This window comes from Megalobrama amblycephala, linkage group LG9 (assembly GCF_018812025.1).
Source record: "Megalobrama amblycephala isolate DHTTF-2021 linkage group LG9, ASM1881202v1, whole genome shotgun sequence".
Taxonomy (NCBI): domain Eukaryota; kingdom Metazoa; phylum Chordata; class Actinopteri; order Cypriniformes; family Xenocyprididae; genus Megalobrama; species Megalobrama amblycephala.
Window position 1 is genome coordinate 35,444,004 of NC_063052.1, and position 22,404 is coordinate 35,466,407.

The 22,404-nt window shown below is 40.8% G+C and overlaps 1 protein-coding gene across 7 annotated transcripts in view; it reads right to left on the reverse strand.

The window, feature by feature from the left end:
- Positions 1-22,404, reverse strand: part of LOC125276142 (E3 ubiquitin-protein ligase TRIM21-like) — a 98,723-nt gene that overhangs the window by 33,293 nt on the left and 43,026 nt on the right. For 2 of the 7 annotated variants that reach the window (XM_048203638.1, XM_048203636.1), the window contains exon 1: positions 782-923. The exons of the other annotated variants lie outside the window; for them this stretch is intronic. In XM_048203638.1, coding sequence (XP_048059595.1) covers positions 782-857 — 76 coding nt within the window. In that variant the 5' untranslated portion in view covers positions 858-923. Of the gene's footprint in view, positions 1-781; positions 924-22,404 lie in introns of those variants that run through there. 7 annotated transcript variants of the gene reach the window in all.

Consider the following 22,404-nt stretch of genomic DNA (forward strand, 5'->3'; position numbering starts at 1 on the left):
ATCAACCTTCACCCTCTGGACAGCCCGCAAAATACGCATTCCTTTATCTAATTATATGTATATGTGAACTTATGAAACATGTGCAATACACAACGCTACTTATACATTTATTTATTCAACACACCATACTTCTTATTTACATTTCCTTGCATTTGTACATACTATACATACTGTCTATATTTTGTGTTTTATATATATATATATATATATATATATATATATATATATATATATATATATATATATATATATATATATATATATATATATATATATATATATATATATATATATATATATATATATATTCTATATTGTTATTTATTTATTTATTTATTTATTTACTTATTCTATTTTCATTCTTTTTATTATCTGTGCTGCACTGTCATTCTGTTTATACTGTGGAAGTACAAACATACCTGGCAATAAAGCTCTTTCTGATTCTGATATTTATATTTATGCATTTGACAGATACTGTATGTGAACTCTTTCTTCTTTATGAATCCATGAATTTGGTGTTGGTATCATCCTGATCTACTGTCTGAGCTACAGAAGACAGAGCTTTTTTATTTTAATGACAGTGTTGACAGTGTTTGATTCCCAGGGAATTAACAGATAATATGTAATATGTAAACCTTGAATGCAATGTAAGCCTTTTTGAACAAAAGTGTCTGCCAAATGTGTAATTGTTGAATGAACATAACCTTACTCTGTTACTACACATGCTAAATCTTAGAAATATAAATTCTAATGCATATATTGATAACATGTCGAGCCTTACCTGTGAATTCAGAGAATTTTACATCTGAAGAAACTTTTGAAAGTACGAAATCAGTATTTTCATTGATTGAATCCATTTCATGAGCCTGACAGAAGACGTGTCCGCTGAGACTTGAGTGCTGCTTGAGTTTGTTCAGAATAAGGAAGTCACATAAAATATCATACACATTAGTTTTTAAAAAATGCTTACACAGATTTCCATTTCTCATAACTCGACACACAAAAATAGAAAACACACACACAAGATGCAAAACATCACACATATCTTGCAAAAGCAAACACCATGCAAAACTATATAAAAATTAGAATTGCTTTACAGCAGAACCTGAATTTGTTACTATTGTGAAGCTGCTGTAAAATATATATATATATATATATATATATATATATATATATATATATATATATATATATATGCACACACACAAACACACTGAATATGCCTACAAGCCAAGTCAGAAAGTCAACATTATAGTTTTTTTCAACAGCTTACACACAAAATCCTTACATGTCACACATTTTCTGAAACCTGACACTCAAACACCAGAACCACACACCACATCTGCAAAACCATACACTAATTCTCGGCCTTCGACTCAGTTTTCACTTTTTAAATCTTGCTTTCATGTTTACCATAAATTTTTCAACATCTCTCTGCCAATTACTTTCAATCTTGTACAGAAATGTACTTAGGAGCTCATTAAAGAAGAGCTTTAGGTTTTGAATCACTGTGTGTATATGATATATCCAAAAATAGAATGTTATTATGGAAAAGGTGTTTGCAACATGATACAAATGTTTGCTTTTGAGATGTGTTTGTGATATTTTGAATGCAGTGCTTCATTTTGCAAGAGATTTCTTGGATTTGTGTGTAAAGTTTTGAAAGTGTATGTAAGCAGTTGAAAAGAAAACTGTTCTTGTCTGTGAAACCAGTGGATAGTGTTACAGTGTGTAGTCACAAATGATAAACTTCTCATCAGTTCACACACCACAGTTACTTTAAGCAAACTCTAATAAACTCTAGCAAACTCAGATAAGGAAGTTCAACCTGCCACAACACTGTAAAAACGACAACTCAAAATTGTTCACCTTACTAAAATTTTTGCATTCACTGACAATAAAATTGCTAGTTGGAACTTGAACTATCTGTTGTAAGCCACTTGAACTCACTTTCAGACGTTTCTGAGGAAAAGTTCATCTTATTTTATAAATTGAGTTGATTTTATTTTGAAGTTGTAGTTGACACCCAGTTAGAGTGAGTTCAACTTATCTGCGCATGCTCATTTGAAATTTGTCATGGCAACCGGCTGTGACGGGGTTTCCAAGGATTTTCCCAGGAGCTCCCTGCGAAAGTTTGAAAGTTACCAGCGGTAACTTTCCCTGACGTCTTTGTCGAAGAGAAACATTCCTAATTTCAAAGTTCAGAAAGTTCAAATAATTTGGCTTTTTCAGCTGGGGATTTACACATTTCTGTTCTTAGGCACTATACAACTGTTTATCGGTAATCTTTGTCAATATTTCATTATTTGTAAGGTCTCAACAAGAGTCGGAAAGTAAAAAATAAAACCGCCCATATTATAGTACTGAAACCTGATGTATTTGCTTTGGGTATAAGATTACTTGTTTACATTGTGGAATTGTAAAGCTGTTTGTGCCAAAGTCGTTCAAATAAACATGCATAAATTAACTGGTTTACTGTCAGTGGATGATTTAATGTGGAAGGGGGGGGGGGTAATTTAAACTCAAAATAGTAAGTTATTACACACTCTAAAAAAAATTGGTTCTTCAGCGGTTCTTCAGCGGTTCTTTGCTGTGGTTAAGGTGCTATATCCCACATAGAAGGCAACATTCTCAGGACCTTACGCAACGTTCCCTAAAAGTTCTCAAAAGATGGACCTTCAGGGAACATTCAGGACGTTCTGGGAATGTTTAGGGGACTATTACTATAGGACGTTCTGTTAACTTCCCAAATGTCCTCTTTGTAACGCAACCATAAAATAACCAAAATAGAACGTCCCCCTAAACTCATATCGGGAACGTTATTAAATGACCAACAGAGGACCATGTGGCAACGTTCAGTTAATGTCCCAAATATCCTCATTCTAACATTCTTATGTGACCATAAAATAACCAAATTGGAATGTCCCCCTAAAGTCATATAAGGAACCTTGACCTGCAGCACTTTCATTACCAAAAGAGGATGTTTTATGTCCCAAATGTTCTGTAAAATTTCAGAATTTTCATCACTTTTATAGAACTTTTAGGCAAAGTTGCACAAGATAATAAAGTTTGAAGTCACCGTTATAGAGGTGAGCGTTTGCTTTAGATGGGCTCTTTAGATTCTTGCTATTTTAACATCAGATTTTCTCTGGCTGCTTTAACTATGTTTTCAAAACATGTTTGTTATAGCAGAAAAAAAAAAGCAAGTGAAAGTCTGATCAGCTGAATTAGATGATGGTGATACAATCATCGTGAAGTGTTCTGATTCACCGATCATTACCAGAGTCTAAACTATGAGTGTGTTATATGTTAGTTTTGCATTAAATAATTTTTTTTTTTTTTTTTTTTAAAGTTCATTATACAGAGTTTTGAGCAGTGTCTAATAGATTCATACAGACATCATGAATCAGCGTATGATCCTCAACAATGGTGACAATAAACAAAAATCTTTTTTTGTGACTTTAGTAGCTTGTTTTGTGATACTCAGAGTTAATGTTATTCCGAAAATTTTATCACCATTGTTGAGGATCATATGCAGAATCTTGAAGTCTGGATGAATCTTCATGATGCTGTCTGAATAATTCCTACATAATAAAAACTTTCAAAATGTCAATAATATGCATTATCATAGAGCTACAACCGCACAAAAGAACATACAACATTCACTGATCAGTGAGTAAGACCAATGTATGATGATAGACTCATAAACAATGATCACATTGAGTCACATAGACTCACAATTATCTTATTGTAACAAAAGTGCATTAGAAACACACAGTTACAACAATTGGAGAAAAAATAAAGTCAAAATGTCAAGGGTCAGGAGCCCAACTAAAGCAATCGCTTACCTCCGTAATGGTGACATTTTAAATTTTGATAAAACATAAACACCTCATTAAGAAGATTTGTATGAAAGAAACAAAGTCAGGGTGGTTTGTATTAAGGTGCTGAGATCTGAGTTTTGTGAGGTCACCATTGTGCTGAAGAGTAGCGCCCGTGCTTCAGTCAGTGATGATCCAGAAACACTGATGTTCTGCTGCATGTTGCTTTATGTAAAGACAGTAACCGTGTAGTTGCTGATGCAGTGATACAGCAGTTACATTAGTTCATGCATGTGCTGTTCTCAGTTAAAAGACTTTGAAGAAAAAACTGTTTTTGTTTGAACAGCCACTTTTGTTAGTCAATTTAGCTCTAACTTTCAATTCAATTTTTTGACAAGGGCAGCAGGAACATTCTGAGAACATTTCCAAATAAAGTATGGTTCCCTAAATGTTCAGAGAATGTCTTGAATGTTCTGTGAAGGTCCACCAAATAATGTCCCCCAAACCTTAAAAGAACTCCACATCGTGACCGTCTCTGAATGTACTGGGAACATTACTAGACAACGTCCTTAACACCAGTGGGGACGTTCTGAGAATGTTCTGGGATCTTTAAATGAGAACCACTGCTGGTGCTATATGGCACCTCTTGTGGTTCTACATAGCACCATATGACAAAGGTGCTATATAGCACCTTTAAAGATAGGTGCTATATAGCACTTAAAAAGGTTCCCCTATGATTACGAGCCAAAGAACCATTGTTGGTGCTATATAGCACCATTTTTGCTTAGAGTGTACTGTTTATAAAGAATCCCATGATGCACCTCATGAAGCTGGTTGAATGTAAAGAGTGAATTTGAGGAAACTCAAATATGTAAGAGATCATGTTCAGTCAGCTGATCATTACTGCAAAATGAACCCAGACAAGCTGATCAGTACCCTGAGGTGAAGCTCATTACATGAACACTTACCATATAAGGAGCAATATTGAATATTTGAAATGTTTATTGTATTATCTGCTACCGTAAATTCCTGAACTTTACATATTAAATATTATTAGAGAAGAGTGAAAGATATGCACTAATTCAGTATTCTTCTCCTGTTTCTTTCTTTCTATTTTTATTGACTTACATGGACTATTCTCCTCAATACTTCGTTTCCTGGTTTTTCTTGCTTTTGTTGATGTTGGTGAAGATTCTGCCATTGTTCTTTCCCTCTTCATTTTCAAGAAAAGAAATTGTATTATATGATCAATGGTCTGATAAGAAACATCACAGCCAATTTGCTCCTATAATGAGTGTGTATTTAGTCACTGAGGTTTAAATGAAATCTTACCTCAATGATCAGATTTAATTTTACTTATTCTTCATAATAATATTTCATATCAGATAATTTTAAAAAGCACACAGTTTATTCACTTTTGTGAACAACTCTTCAGTTTTAACCTATGAAATGAAATGACGTTCAAGTTATTTAAATAATTAGTTTTATTTTTATCAGACTTAAAACCAAATTGGATCATGACCATTTGACCAATATTTATTTTAATTGGTTAAATCTCATGTAAGAATTGGTAACACAATAATTCCTTTGAAACACAGTGAGAGACTCATAAAATCACTGAACAATCTGAACTTTGACCTGCTGTTTATATTATCGAAAGTACAAATTACAAGTGATATATTTTTTAACAATAATATATATATATCATTAAAAATAGATACATCTCTCCACAAAATATATTATGGTTTTTATCTTGTTTAATGTATATGTAATTTTCAGCTGCAGGTTTGTGTTCAGTCTGTCTGCAGTTAATTTACTTCCTGTTTCTTTAGTCTTTCTGTCAAGGGACAAAATGACAAACACCAATCTTTGCTTTACAATCAAATTAAACACTTTTAATACAATTCTGATACCATTTCAGTGCATTAAACAACTAAAGTAGTTCAGTATTTCACATGCTTAAACCTGATTCAGTTCAACTTATTCCAGTTCAACATAAACTCTACTAAACCAGATCACTTCCATCAGAAACCTGTTCAGCTCAATCTCTCTTATATTTCTATCATTACCTGTGAGGATCAGATGTGTCCACAAGATTCTTTGAACGGCTCAATAAATATTCTGTTGTTTAAAGAGGTTGATCGTTTCAGGCGTCCATATTGTTGTTGATCAAGGTTCACTTTCTCTGAATCTCTCTGAACTACAGTGATGAGCTCCTCCTGTATTTACACATTTACAATTGTCCCTGTATTCAGTGTGTTGGTTCATGTATGTCTGTTTGTAACAGGCCTGATGTTTCTATCAGATTAATCTCAGCATTTGTATATACTATATACAAGTAAACCAAAGAAGAAATTGAAATTGTATGTATTTCTAAATGTCAGCTCAGTTGGTAACCATAAAAACAAACTAGTACATAATGAGTAACCAAGGAAACTAAACATAGTGGAAAAGCAGGAGCTCAAACACAGGAGGACAATGAAAAATAAACTAAAATTCAATAAAAACAATATAAATCTGACAAAATGTTTTTCAATGTGTAGCTGGCCTTTTGCTCTAATAGCCAGATTTCTAATTCAAGTTTCTCTTCCTTGAGCTCAAGCTTTTAATTTTCCACTCTTAACATCTCCATCTCCACTCTCAATTTCTTTCTCCAGTAACACAGATTGGAGATCTGGATTTCTTGTCCTTTGAAGAGGTACAGTTGTTGTGTTGTGTTTTGTTTTGTTTTTTGGAGCCATCTGCAGCGCTAAAGACTGGTTCATATTCTCTGCAAGAGATGCAACACATTCAAAATACAACCCGAATTTCGGAAAAGTTGGGACGTTTTTTAAATTTTAATAAAATGAAAACTAAAAGACTTTCAAATCACATGAGCCAATATTTTATTCACAATAGGACATAGATAACATAAATGTTTAAACTGAGAAATTTTATAATTTTATGCAAAAAATGAGCATATCATCTTTTTTCAAAACAGTTTGAATATGTCTGGGCATCGAGGTTATGAGTTTCTGGAGTTTTGGTGTTGGAATTTGGTCCCATTCTTGCCTGATATAGGTTTCCATCTGCTGAAGAGTTTGTGGTCGTCTTTGACGTATTTTTCTCTATAGGTGAAAGATCTGGACTGCAGGCAGGCCAATTCAGCACCGGGACTCTTCTACGACGAAGCCATGCTGTTGTAATAGCTGCAGTATGTGGTTTTGCATTGTCCTGCTGAAATACACAAGGCCTTTCCTGAAATAGACATCATCTGGTCGGGAAGCATATGATGCTCTAAAACCTTTATATACCTTTCAGCATTCATAGTGCCTTCCAAAACATGCACACTGCCCATACTTTATGCACTTATGCACCCTCATACCATCAGACATGCTGGCTTTTGAACTGAACGCTGATAACACGCTGGTAGGTCTCCCTCCTCTTTAGCCCGGAAGACATGGCGTCTGTGATTTCCAACAAGAATGTCACATTTGGACTCGTCTGACCATATAACACTTTTCCACTTTGAAACAGTCCATTTTAAATGAACCTTGGCTCACAGGACATGACGGGTCTTCTGGACCATGTTCATATATGGCTTCGTTTTGCATGATAGAGCTTTAGTTGGCATCTGCAGATGGCAGGGCAGATTGTGTTTACTGACAGTGGTTTCTGGAAGTATTCCTGGGCCCATTTAGTAATATCATTGACACAATCATGCCGATGAGTGATGCAGTGTTGTCTGAAGGCCCGAAGACCACGGGCATCCAATAAAGCAGAGAGAGAATCCAATTGTACGCACTCTTTACTAACAAAACTCCACATGAATAGACTGGTACCTTAGACCCAAGACAAGAAAACGATCCACCACAACACATGAAACAACACCTAGCAAAGAATAAGGAAACACAATGGCTTTAAATACACAAGGACAAACAGGCTTAACAAGACAATGAAACAAGAAACAACTGGGGAGACAAATCAACATGAAAAACTACAAAGAACTACAACATAAAGCACAGGAAACACTTCAACTTAAATGTCCAAGGACAGACACAGACAACATGTGACAGTCTCATTCAGGATAATGTCAGGTTCTTGTGTTGCCTATATTTTTTTTAGGATAATTTAACATAATTTGCATTGTGGGATGACCACAGGCCCAGATTGGCCATCGGAAACTCCCACATGTCTGGCGAATGGTTTGGTCAGCTGTCTTGCTCACTTTTGTTTATTTAGCCTATTTAGGATATTTATTATTAATTTTATTATTACTATTATTATTACCTGCCTGATGTGCACAAGTGATTTCAGAATTTGGCATTCAATTTACACCATCATCTCTGGTGAATGACTTCTGCACACAAAAGAAAAACTGTACATGAAGATGCAGTGTAATTGGTGGCGTAAATTAAATTATATAAAAATGGATAAATTAAATTAAAGCCCAACGCTGCTATAAGCTCTTTGAGCTACAAGAAAGACATTTCACACACATCCCTCTTCCCATGAAAACTACATTCTCCTCTTAAACACATGATGCCTATCAATTTGATTTAGCATTTATGATAACAAATAATTTACTTATGTTCTGAGCAGATGTATTAATTACACATGATCATTTTGTAATTGGATTATGTTATCATAGAACACGATGCAATTTTCAATAGTCAATTGATTCCCTTGAATAGGGCAGAAGAACATACCAGTTCCCACATAACAACATTGTGTCGGCCCAGAACCGGCCCGCATCTGGCACATGTGGCATGATGATCTGGCCCACATGCTGCAATGAATTACGGCCCTTGTGTGGGCCATTTCTGTTTGCCAGATCTGAGCCACAAGCAGGCCACAGCAATGCCACATGTCAGCCAAGAGCAAAGAAATAAACCAGAACTGGACCTTATCTGAGCCACAAAATCTGTGTATATTAAGTATAGAGTGATCTCAGCCTTAATAAGCCTGTTAACAAGCAGAATTTACTGAAGGAAAGAAGAGAACAGAAAAAGAGACGAGCAAAAACACAAGAACTAACTGACTTCAGCCGCAGCCTTAGATGAAATCAACTGAAGATGAAAGAAGACATTGAATCTCTCAAGATCTCAACAGATGATGATTAAACAACTCCACAAACAGCATTAACAGATTCACTTATTACCAGAGGTGGGACAAAGTCATTGTTATGCAAGTCACAAGTAAGTCTCAAGGCGTTGCCCTCGAGTCCCGAGTCAAGTCGAGTCAAAGATGAGGCAAGTCCCGAGTCGAGTCAAAAGTCAAAGCCAACAAGTCTCAAGTCGAGTCCAAAGTCCTACCATTTTAGTTTCGAGTCATTTCAAGTCCTCTTACCACAGAAATAAAATTTATACAAATCATGTATGTCTGTAAGATTTGTGTTTATTTAAACCTCTTTTTATACAATGGCATTAATCAAATACAGTAAAAAACAGAAAATTTAAATTTTCACCAAAAAATGCTTGTATTTCAACAGCATATTGCACTAGAACAATGCACAGCAGCTTCAGTCCTGTATTGTATTGACCTCATATTGCAAAACAGTTTAACTTTCAAATAGACATGGGTCCTTTTAGCCTAAACTTAGGGCTAACTTAAACATGTCATCAATAAAATAAGGTGACCAGATTTCTGAAATGGAAACCGGGGACATTTCCTATTTGAGTGGTCAAAATATCACCAAAATCTCATTTGTTATTAACTATTAATAAAAAACGGGGACAATACATTTTGGAAGGTTTTTTTTTTTTTTAATTATTCACTGTAAACCCTAATAAGTTGAGACTACTCAAATGATTTGAGGAAAGAGATTCCCTCAGTTCAATTGAGTAATGGGGTAATGTGGTCTTTTCACTGAATTAACTTAAATAGTTAAGTACAGATAACTTGAAAGGTAAATATGGGTTCCCTATGTCATTACATTAATAATAATTATGAATTAATTTTATTATTAGGATTTTTGGTCTGGTTTTAATACAATTCACCAAAAAACTATTACACTACTAACCAGGCCTAATTAAAAAAAAAAAGTATTATACTATTTTGAAAAATCACATTACAAAATTAAAACAACATAAATATGAGATAAGATAAATAAAATGGCATTTAACAAATATTTTTAACATTTATTATTGAATGTAATATTTTCATTTTCATGAGCTGTACAGAAATTACAACTTTTTAAACGTTTAACTATTATTTTGCATTTTAGACACTACGTAAGTTGCAAGTTTATTATTATTTTATTATAATTGTTTTATTTATTCATATCTGAGTGTACCTTCACCTCGTGATACAGTTAAGACGTGTGTGGAAATTGCTGCTTTGTGACTGAGGACGTTTAAATTGTCCAAAACAATCCCGCACCCTGTTGAAGCCCTGTTATAAAACACATAACCGTATTAAACCAATAACGATGTTTCTTTTGATAATTGATGATAATGGCGCTCTGCTCTGGTGGTCCAGGTTACGTTCTTCATGAAGTAACGGGCGCGCGCGCGACCAAGTGTAGCAGTGACAGTGTAGCTGCACGGCCCCCTCTGTTGGTGAATATAATTACTACACGATTGCTCCAATAACCAACAGGCTGCTGTGTGTTGGTCGGGCTTTTTTGCAATGTATTTGCGGATTATTTTGAACAAGCTATAAAACGGGGACATTTCCGGGGACTGCTCAATGTGCCTGCTTAGATGCTGTCGAATCAAACCAACGTGGGACTACAGTGATTGGATGTGGTGCAGGCAGCGCGCGTGCTCTCTGCATGCATACAGGTGGTGCACATTTTTTTCACAGATGCAGATACACTGAGAGCGGCGCGGCCGTGTGAACATTTTTTTCCACGTTTTCATGGGAAGTAGCAAGTCTTCTCGAGTCAAAAGGCGCAAGTCCAAGTGAAGTCACGAGTCATTGATGTTAAAGTCCAAGTCGAGTTGCAAGTCTTTGTACATTTTGTCGAGTCGAGTCTGAAGTCATCAAATTCATGACTCGAGTCTGACTCGAGTCCAAGTCACATGACTCGAGTCCACACCTCTGCTTATTACTAACCAGATTGACTTTATGTTAGACATCTACAAAGGTTGTTATTGAGAATTAACAGAGGTTTAACTCTGTTTCATTTGAAGTCACCATAATGGTGAATAGTTGTTCCATTAGTTGGGCTCTTAACTCTTATTATACATTTGTATTCACTGGCTGCTGCGAAAGTGAGTTTGTTAAACACATTTGCAGTAGTAAAGACAGCTGAAGTAAAATGACATCATATGGTGATGGTTATCGGTTGATTGTTTTGTGTCATCATGAAATGGCCTGATGTCATTTTAATCTAATAATTGTGTTGTGCTATTAATTTATATTATAACCCTGTGTTACTACAGAATGAATTATTGCACCAATAGAAGATTTTAACAGACATGAGCACTAAAAGCTAGTTCATGATGACACACACAGACATCAAGAATCAGCCTATGAATCTCAACAGTGGTGACAATTAAAAGTGGGCTGCATGCTGGGTACCAGCATACTACAAAACACCCAGCATGCATTGCAGCATGGCACTTTTGATTGTCACCATAGTTGAGATTCATAGGCTGATTCTTGATGTCTGTGTGTGTCATCATATACTATTTTTTTGTGCTCATGTCTGTTAAAATCTTCTGATTGGTGCAATAGTTAATTCTGTAGTAACACGGGGTTATAATGTAAATGTATTAACGGCAACACAATTGTTAGATTCAAAAGACATCAGGCCATTTCATGATGACTACAAAACAACCAACAGACAACTATCATCACCTGATGACATTTTGCTTTACCCTCCTTTGCTACTGTAACAACAAACACACTGTCACAGCGATCAGAAAAGACAAATGTGTAATAAGAGTTAAGAGCCCAACTAATGGAACAACTATTCACCATTATGGTGACTTCAAATGAAACAGAGTTAAACCTCTGTTAATTCTCAATAACAACCTTTGTAGATGTCTAACATAAAGTCAATCTGGTTAGTAATAAGTGAATCTGTTAATGCTGTTTGTAGAGTTGTTTAATCATCCTCTGTTGAAATCTTGAGAGATTCAATGTCTTCTTTCATCTTCAGTTGATTTCCTCTAAGGCTGTGGCTGAAGTCAGTTAGTTCTTGTGTTTTTGCTCGTCTCTTTTTCTGTTCTCTTCTTTCCTTCAGTAAATTCTGCTTGTTAACAGGCTTATTAAGGCTGAGATCACTCTATACTTAATATACACAGATTTTGTGGCTCAGATAAGGTCCAGTTCTGGTTTATTTCTTTGCTCTTGGCTGACATGTGGCATTGCTGTGGCCTGCTTGTGGCTCAGATCTGGCAAACAGAAACGGCCCACACAAGGGCCGTAATTCATTGCAGCATGTGGGCCAGATCATCATGCCACATGTGCCAGATGCGGGCCGGTTCTGGGCAGACACAATGTTGCTATGTGGGTTTGTGTGTTTCCCCAATTGAGTGTCCTGCAGTTGAGTCAGAGCTCTCCTCAGAGTCTCCAGACTCTCATCTGTCTTCATACTGATCTCAGACCAGTTCCTGGTGTTTCTAGAGCTGCACAGAGATGAGTACGAACAAGTATGAACTGGGATGTTTTTGAACACCAGGACCTGGAGGAGTCCACTGCAGCTGTCCTGGGCTACATTAAATATTGCAGGGAAATTGTCACCGTGGACAGGTGCATCAGGATCTATCCCAACCAGAAGCCATGGATGACAAGAGAAGTCAAGTGCCTGCTCAGGGAGAGGGACACTGCTCTCCAGAGCCAACTTGAAAAGAGGCATCAGAGAAGCCAAGGCTGCTTACAGGAGGAAAATTGAGGACCACTTTCACAGTAAAAACACGAGGTAGGTGTGGGAAGGGGTTCAGCACATAACCAATCACAGATCTACCTACTTCTCAGTTGCTGATAGTGATGCATCAATGGCGAAGGAGTTAAACCCTTTCTTTGCCCATTTTAAGGTGGAGTCTCCTGAGGCAGCCCCATTCTATCCAAAAGCTCACAGTAGCCACATCTTCATAGAGGAGGAGCAAAAGGTGAGGTCTACCATTGGCAGCTTTAATGATTACCGCCCAGTGGCATTGACACACGTTATAATGAAGTGTTTCGAGAAACTGGTCTGGAGTCATATCATTACCTGCCTTATTCCACCCATGTTCAACACACACCAGCTCGCATACAGATCAAATCGATCTACAGAGGATGCCATAGCCACAACTCTTCACACTGCTCTAATCCATCATGAGCAGCAGTGTGTTACAATAGAGACACGGAGGCAGACGTAAAAGCAACACAGGTTTGTTTATTGTAGAAACAGCAGAGCAAATGGTTATGGAGAGATGGTTAAGCAGTTCTTGAATGGTGAAGAGAGAGTGATACTGTCCTTGTGGTGTTTTCCAGATGCGGATGGAGACTGGCGTTGGAGGATGACGGCGGAGACACTCACACACACAGGCAGGTAGGCACACGAGGAGAACAGGAGACGAAGGAGATGAAGGAGACGGCGTTTGGAGTCCTTAAGGTAAGCATACAAGTGGTTGTAGTGCAAACGAGACCGGACAGTGAATGTGTGTGAGTGTGGTAGTTAAATACTGGTGGTGATTGCAGTGCAGATGAGCTTCAGGTGGCGGTGATCAGTATGCTGGTGATTGACTGCGTGGGTAAGGGAGTGAGGTGGAACCTGACGTGTCTGTGACAGTACCCCCCCTCCCACGGCCCGCTCCTGAGGGCCGAGGACCCCGACGTCGTGGTGGTCGTCCTCTAGGGCATGGGGCAGGTCTGTCCGGGTGGTTGGTGTGGAAAGTCTGTAACAGAATAGGATCAAGGATATCATTCTTGGGGACCCATGAGCGTTCCTCGGGGCCATAGCCTTCCCAGTCAACCAGATATTCCAATTGACCACCACGGCGCCGGGAATCCAGAATCTCGTGAACCACGTATGCAGTGCCATCATCCAGGATGAGTGGAAGGGGGGGCTCGACGGCTGCCATGTCAGGTTCTGTGGAGGGAAGAACAGAAGGGTGGTGAGGTTTTAACAGTGAAACATGGAATGTGGGATGAATTCTTCTGTACTGTGCAGGGAGTTGGAGGCGGTACGTGACGGGGTTGATCTGTCGGATGATGGTGAACGGGCCAATGAAGCGGGGACTCAGCTTCTTGCAGGGCAGACGCATTCTGATGTCCCTGGTGGACAGCCAGACCTTCTGCCCCAGTTGGTAGACTGGAGTGTCGGAGTGCCGAAGGTCGGCTGTCATCTTGCGTCTGTGCAGGGCTCTCTGCAGTTGGTGGTGAGCCGAGTCCCAAACCCTCTCGCTCTCCCGGAACCAGTAGTCGACTGCCGGAACCTTGGAGGGTTCTCCATCCCAGGGGAACAGTGGGGGTTGGTAGCCGAGTACGCACTGAAACTGTGTTAGTCCAGTTGTGGCTTGGCGGAGGGAATTTTGTGCGTACTCGGCCCAACCCAGGTACTGGTTCCAGGAGTTCTGGTGGCCGTGACAGAAGGTACGCAGGAAGCGGCCTATCTCCTGGATCTTCCGTTCCGTCTGCCCGTTCGACTGAGGATGGTATCCGGATGACAGGCTGACGGTCACACCCAGGAGGGAGAAGAACGCCTTCCAGACGTGGGAGATAAACTGGGGTCCTCTGTCGGAGACGATGTCTTCGGGTATTCCATAATGACGAAAGACATGGTTGAACATCAGCTCTGCAGTGGTCATGGCGGTAGGTAGACCCTCCAGGGGGATCAGACGGCAGGATTTTGAGAAGCGATCTACAACTACCAGGATGCAAGTGTGACCATCAGACTCGGGGAGATCGGTGACGAAGTCCACTCCCAGGTGTGACCAGGGTCTCTCAGGAACGGGCAGAGGATTGAGCTTGCCGGTGGGAAGATGGCGTGGGCTCTTGGAGATGGCGTACTCCCTGCAGCCCTGCATGTACCTTCTGACGTCGTTGGCCATGTTGGGCCACCAGAAGCGTTGTTTAAGCAACGAGAGGGTCTCATTGGCCCCCGGGTGGCCAGTGCCAAGTGAAGAGTGAGCATTGTGCAGAAGTGGAGTGCGACGTGCCCGTGTGACGTATTGCAAGCCTTGGGGGCAACCCGGCGGAGTGCGTGAGGAGGCATTGGAGGAGGGTACGGTTTCTTCGGACCACTGGATGGGGCTTACGAAGATTGACTAGTTTCTGATAGGATAGATAGGATAGTTTCTGGAACTTCAGGCTTTTCTTCTGGGGCATGGAGACGAGACAGGGCGTCAGCTTTAGTATTTTTAGAACCAGGGCGGTAGGATATGGAGAAGTTGAATCTTGAGAAGAACATGGCCCAGCGAGCTTGGCGAGGGTTGAGTCTTTTGGCAGCCTTTAGATACTCAAGGTTCTTATGATCGGTGAGAACTTGGAATGGATGGGTAGCCCCCTCCAACCAATGCCTCCACTCTTCTAGGGCTAGCTTGACAGCCAGGAGCTCACGGTCACCAATGTCGTAGTTGACCTCCACCGGGTTGAGCTTGCGGGAGAAGAAGGCACATGGATGGAGTCTACTTGGCGTCCCCTGCTGCTGCGAAAGGACCGCTCCCACTCCGGTGGTGGAGGCGTCCACTTCCACGACGAAAGGTAGGTCAGGATTTGGGTGGACGAGGAGGGGAGCGGTGGTGAAGGCTCTTTTGAGGGTCTCAAAGGCTTTGGTGGCTTGTTGGGACCAGGACAGAGACTTGGGCTGGTGATGGAGCAGGTTGGTGAGTGGACTGACGATGGTACTGTAATCTTTGATGAAACGACGGTAGTAATTGGAGAATCCGAGGAAGCGCTGGAGTTCTTTGATGGTTGTTGGATTGGGCCAGGTCTGGATAGCGGAAACCTTCCCCTCATCCATCCGGATGCCACTGTGGTCAATTACGTACCCCAGGAACTGGACAGAGGGCTGGTGGAAGGAGCACTTTTCAGCTTTGAGGAAGAGATGGAATTGCCGTAAGCGTTAGAGGACCTCCGCAACGTGGTGGCGATGTTCGGCCAAGCTCCGGGAGTAGATGAGGATGTTGTCTATATACACCAGAACGAACTTGTGGAGAAACTCCCGGAGCACCTCGTGTATGAAATCCTGGAATACGGAGGGGGCGTTGACCAGGCCATACAGCATCACGAGGTATTCGTAGTGACCGGTGGGCATGACGAAGGCTGTCTTCCACTCGTCCCCCTCACGGATGAGGTTATACGCGCTGCGGAGGTCCAACTTAGTGAACACAGTGGCACCGCGGAGATGTTCCAGGGCCGCTGGGACGAGGGGAAGTGGGTAGCGGAACTTGACGGTGATCTTATTTAGGGCACGGTAATCGATGCAGGGCCGCAAGCCTCCGTCCTTCTTAGCCACAAAGAAGAAACTTGAAGCAGCAGGGGAAGTAGACGGCCGGATGTAACCTTGACTGAGGGCCTCTTTGATGTATTCCTCCATGGCCTTCTCCTCCGGTAATGACAGGGGGTAGATGCGTCCCCTGGGCACTGGCTCACCCGGTAACAGATCGATGGCACAGTCCCATGGCCGGTGTGGAGGTAGCTTGGAGGCGCGTTGCGGGCAGAAAACGTCACTGAAGGAGGCATAGTCCGGAGGAACATCCACGGAGCGCTTCTCTACAGGACTTTCGATGGACGTGGCGTTGATGGAGAGAGTCTTGGAGAGTGGAGAGTTCGGAACAGGAAGTGCTGGGAAGCAATCAGGAAAACAGTGGTCGCCCCACTTCAGGACTTCGCCCGTGCGCCAGGAGATGGTGGGACTGTGTTGCTCAAGCCATGGGCGCCCTAGAACCACGTCAGTGGTGGACTCCTCCAGAACCAGCAGATGGATGTTTTCCGTATGAAGAATACCCACACGAAGTTGAAGTGGTCCCACACAGTGACGGATTGTTTTACGGCTCAGGGGTTTGCCCGTGATGGAGTGGATTTGATAGTTAACCGGAGACGGGGAGATCTTGAGCTTGAGTTGTAACAGAGGCATTTGCAGCAGTAAGGATTACAATAGTAGTGAGTGGTTTCATTTTTTGAATGGAGGGAATTATTGCACTCATGATGATGCAGCCGCACATTAGGCTCCAATCCTTGACGAAAGGTGGTGATGAGGGCTTGTTCATTCCATCCGCTGGTGGCGGCTAGCATTCTGAACTGCAATGCATATTCGTTAACAGAGTTATTTCCTTGTTTTAGATTATAAAGTTTCTCACCAGTCGATGAATCCGCCAGAGATTTCCCGAAGACCTCAAGGAAGTGAGAGACGAACGCCGGATATGACTTTACAACAGAGCCTTTCTGGGTCCACAGAGAATCTGCCCATTGTAGGGCCTTACCTTGCAGTTGTGAGATGATGAACACGATTTTAGCCGTGTCGGTGGGGTAGAGGTGCGGCTGCATCTCCAGGACCAGTTCGCATTGAAGAAGAAATCCGCTGCATTCCTCCGCCGATCCTGAGTAGGGCGCCGGTTTGGCCATGGGACTGGCGGTAAACGCTGGAGAAGGAGCGGTGATGGTGGGTGCGGAAGCTGCAGCGTTGGTGGAAGACGGTGAGGTTGGTTGTGGGGTGAGTGCTCGGCGCAGTGCGTCCACAAGCTCCTGAAACGGGTCGTTGGTGCTCATGCTGTTGACTGTTGTTAAGGTCCGGTCTTCTGTTACAATAGAGACACGGAGGCAGACGTAAAAGCAACACAGGTTTGTTTATTGTAGAAACAGCAGAGCAAATGGTTATGGAGAGATAGTTAAGCAGTTCTTGAATGGTGAAGAGAGAGTGATACTGTCCTTGTGGTGTTTTCCAGATGCGGATGGAGACTGGCGTTGGAGGATGACGGCGGAGACACTCACACACACAGGCAGGTAGGCACACGAGGAGAACAGGAGACGAAGGAGATGAAGGAGACGACTGGAGCAGGTAAGTATGGCGTTTGGAGTCCTTAAGGTAAGCATAAAAGTGGTTGTAGTGCAAACGAGACCGGACAGTGAATGTGTGTGAATGTGGTAGTTAAATACTGGTGGTGATTGCAGTGCAGATGAGCTTCAGGTGGCGGTGATCAGTATGCTGGTGATTGAGTGCGTGGGTAAGGGAGTGAGGTGGAACCTGACGTGTCTGTGATACAGTGGAGCTTCATTAGGCTGCTCTTTAAGGACTTTAGCTCCGCATTTAAGACCATCCTTCCCCACAGACTGGTGACCAAGCTGGCAAACTTGGGACTATCCCACTCTATCTGCCTCTCTCACAGAGAGTTAGAGTAGGCCTCTACATCTCCTCAGCCATAACACTGGCTCCCCTCAGGGATGTGTGCTGAGCACCATACTCTACACCCTCTAGACTCACAACTGCATCCCCACACACTCCAGCAACATCACCATCAAGCTTGCTGATGATATCACTGTTGTGGGACGCATCTCAAAGGGCGAAGAGTCTGCATATTGGGATAAGGTGGAGCGCTGTGGTGTGGTGTATAGACACTAACTTGGTCCTTAACACCACCAAGACCAAAGAGCTGATCATGGACTACAGGAGAATTAAAACAGTCATTCAGCCTGTACTCATCGGCAGGGACTGTGTAGAGAGGGTTTCAGACTTTCGTTTCTGGGCATCCATTGAGGAGGTTCTGACCTGGAGAGATAATACCACATCATTAATAAAGAAGGCACAACAGAGACTTTTCTTCCTGAGGATCCTTAGGAAGAACCTGTCTGACAGTCTTGTCTGTCTTGTTACTGTTTAATGTTTCCTTGTTTGTCTTGTGCCTGAGTGGCTCTGTCTTTGGCTGAATCCCAAATGGCACCTTAAACCCTCAAGGTCTTCCTCTGAGTCCGCACTTTCGTGAAGTAATGCAGCTTTGACTGCCGGGTAAAATCCTTTGCGTAGCTCGCAAACTTGCGAGCTCAGATAAAGTGCGAATTGAGGGCGCATAGCGGCCACAAAGGGGGCGCTCGTCAGCACCCTTCTGATACCTAAAATGATGAATGGGACACCCTACAGTCTCGTAGACTTAACAGACATGCGCACGTGGCAGCCATTGTAAGTTCATAAGTACATTGTTAGGGGTACGACAAAAAATCAGTATGCCGATTTATCGCGATATTTCCCGCCGAGACGTTATCAATACTCTGGCACCAAGTATCGATATATTTTTTAGACATATGAAAGATTTAAATTCATGTTCCTACATTGTGGCTGTTTACCACTTTGCCTTACCGGAGCGGCAGTACCCCCAGGCTTCTTGTGGTGGCGCTTCCCAGATTGCGGATGGTGGTCAGGTGTAATTCACAGCCAAGAAATGGCGTAATGGCGGACCAACAACAAATCAGAAATGCACCCACATGTTTTAAATCAAAAGTTTGGGCCCACTTTGAATTTTGTAGTGACGATACGAAAAAGCTCACTAAAGACTACGTAATCTGCAAGAACTGTCTCAGAAAAATAAAATACAATGGCAATTCAACCAACCTGCATTCCCACCTCGTGCGCTATCATCCCGAATTGTGTGATAAGACAACGAAAAACAACACTACAGCTACAGTGAATCAGCCAACGCTGAATGACATTTGCAAGGCAAAGCTTTTTCATCACCAAGGGCTAATAACATTTCAAATTCCATTGCCACGTTTATTTGTAAGTAACTTAGACGGACTAACTTAGTCCGTACAGTGTGATGGGAAATTAAGGTTTTCGCCGAATGCTGAAAATACTGGAATCAAGATACAAAATCCCGAGTTGAAAGTATTTTACAAAAACGGCAGTTCCTGTACAAAGCGACCAGAGAAAAGGTACAGATTGCACTCAAATCTTCTGAGAGAGTTGCCCTCACCTGTGACTTGTGGACGTCCAGAGCCACGGAGTCCTACATGACAATGACTGTTCATTTTATTGACGACAAGTCGGAAATTAATGCTTATGTTCTCCAAACTAGGGCAATGCATGATAGCCTCACCGGCACTCATATTGCAGAAGTGTTGCAGCAGGCCACAGAAGAATGGAGTCTAACAGAAAAAGATCCTGTAGTTGTTACAGACAAAGCAACCAACATGACTTTGGCAGTCGAGCTGACAGGATTCCAGCACACACAATGTTTTGCACACATACTGAACCTTGCGTCACAGCCTGCTTTAAAGCTACCTGCTGTAGCTTGACTGCTAGCGAAGATTCAGAGGATTTCTGTGTTCTTCCATAGGAGCACCAAAGCAGTGGGAGCACCGAAGAGGAACCAGACAATGTTGGACCTTCCACAGCACAAGTTGATAACAGATGTTGCAGCATGCTGGAACAGTGCATATGAGATGCTTTTCCATTTTCTCGAGCAGCAACCTGCCATCTTTGCTGCCCTCTTATCTCCTGAGGAAAGCTGATTATTATAACTTTAATTACTGTTATGATTAAAGTGCCTTAACTCCCTCGGGTCGGCGGTCACGCCGGCGATACCACCTCGGTTTTTTTCTTACCAGTGTGAAAGAGACTCAAAATACTGTCAGTGTTGCACATACAATTAAGAGTTATACACCATTTTAATCTGTGGAATATCTTCTTTTATTTGTGTACACTCAGAGTAACAACAAAATGTTGTGCTTTTTGCAAAATAAAGAAAACTAACATGATGCGTGATCTCTCGGCTCCCTCTGAACGAAGTCCAATCTGATAGTTCTCAGAAAATGAACTGTAACTTAGTGAATACTAATGACACAAAAATGAGATTTATGTCTAAAAAAACGTTGAAATGTCAGGTTTTAAACAGTGTAAATAAAATCGAAAACAAAATTTCTGTGTTTATGTAATCTGTATGAAAAAAGACATGTCAGAAGTCCGTAATTCAGCTCATTATCCGCCAATGCGGCCACGCCCACGGAGCGAGCGCTATTCAGACGCAAATTCTGAGACAATACATGCATACATCTTCTCAATCGTGTATTTATTGTCTTCAAAAGTGTTTTGAATAGCCATAGTCAGCGATCTCTGGAAGCCTGTTAGTTCCTGGATTGTCACATGGCCTATTCTTCTTTAGGAGATATTTGTGGACTAAATGTGCACAGAGCGCCCTCCGGCTGCAAGTATGAATTGAAAACACAGTATCCGGTGCTCATAGTAATGACAATAAATATTGAATAAATATTACTCCTCTGTATAGAAAATTGACAAACATATGAGAATCCATCAATATTTCTCCAAATGTGCATGCTTTTAAGCTAGAAGCCTATATGAAATGCCATAGAGGTAACATAATTGTTCAGACACTTTGCATCACAGAAATACATTATGTTTTAAAGTATATAATAAAATACCATTATTTTAAATTGTAATAATATTTCACAATATTGCTGTTTTTTCTGTATGATTGATATACACTATGATGAGCTTGAGACATGATCACAGAGGGTTTTTTCACAGCCTACCTGACTGAGAGGCCTCATTATTATGCAAGACATTACACCTCATTATGCGATTCTTTTGTCTTCTCAGGTGAGAATCATCCATTATTCATGATGATTCACGCCTCCACGCATACTGTTTCTTGACAAAAAGTGTCTTACAAAAACTAAATCAATATATTGTTATAAATTAAAGAGTAGGCAGAATCATTTTGACATCATTTTGAAGCAAAAACTCTAGTCTACAACCTCCAATACCCAGAAGTCTTGTGAACACAGATTTAATATATATTTTTTGGCTTTATTTCAGTGACTGAAATTTCGAGTTTTTTGTTTTTTCAATAACCACGCATAAACGTTATTCCTTCAAAAACACAAACATGTACATACATGTTCCTCACATATTATGGTAGCCTAGTTTGTGCTGAATACAGTGTAATGACACTTTTTCCATTAATATGTTTATGAACGACTGAAAAAAGCACATATGTCAGGGCATGTCAAAACTTCTCCAGGGCCCCGAAAATCCTCAGACCCCTGAGGGTTAACCAAGATTCAATTCCTTGTGAATTGTATTGATTTCATTTCATTTTTGATGTTGCTATGTCCTTTTGTTATGTCCTGTTATTTAAGGTTTAAGAAAAGTTTCTTATTTTCAACTGAATTATTAAATTAATCTTTTAATGAATGTTGCACTCTGCTGTTTTTTTTTTAAGATGAGAAAGAGTTTCTGACATCTGCACCTTGAAAGAGATTGAAATATCAAATGCTAAAGATGTTGTACAAGCCCTCAAGCCTATGCTGGTGGCAACAAATGTCATGTGTGAGGAGAGGACCCCCACAGTTTCTATCATTGCTCCGCTTCACACCCAACTGTTGAGTGACATGAGCAGCACTGCTAAGGACTCCCCTCTTATCAAAGAGTTAAAGAATGCCATCTATCAAGACCTCTCAAAGAGATACAATTCTTCAGAGGAGAAAAGCAATCTCTACATTTCATCAGCCTTAGACCCGAGGTTTAAATCTCTGCTCTTCCTATCACCAGAGGACATGCACGAGACATTTACCAAAGTTGTGTCAAAGGCGGCTTCTCTTAAGGTAAATTAATTTATCAATCATAGATGATCCTTTAAATGTTCAGTTTTATACTTCAAAACCATGAAATTACTGCTAAAATATACACCATGTATTTTATTTAGTAAATATTTTTATC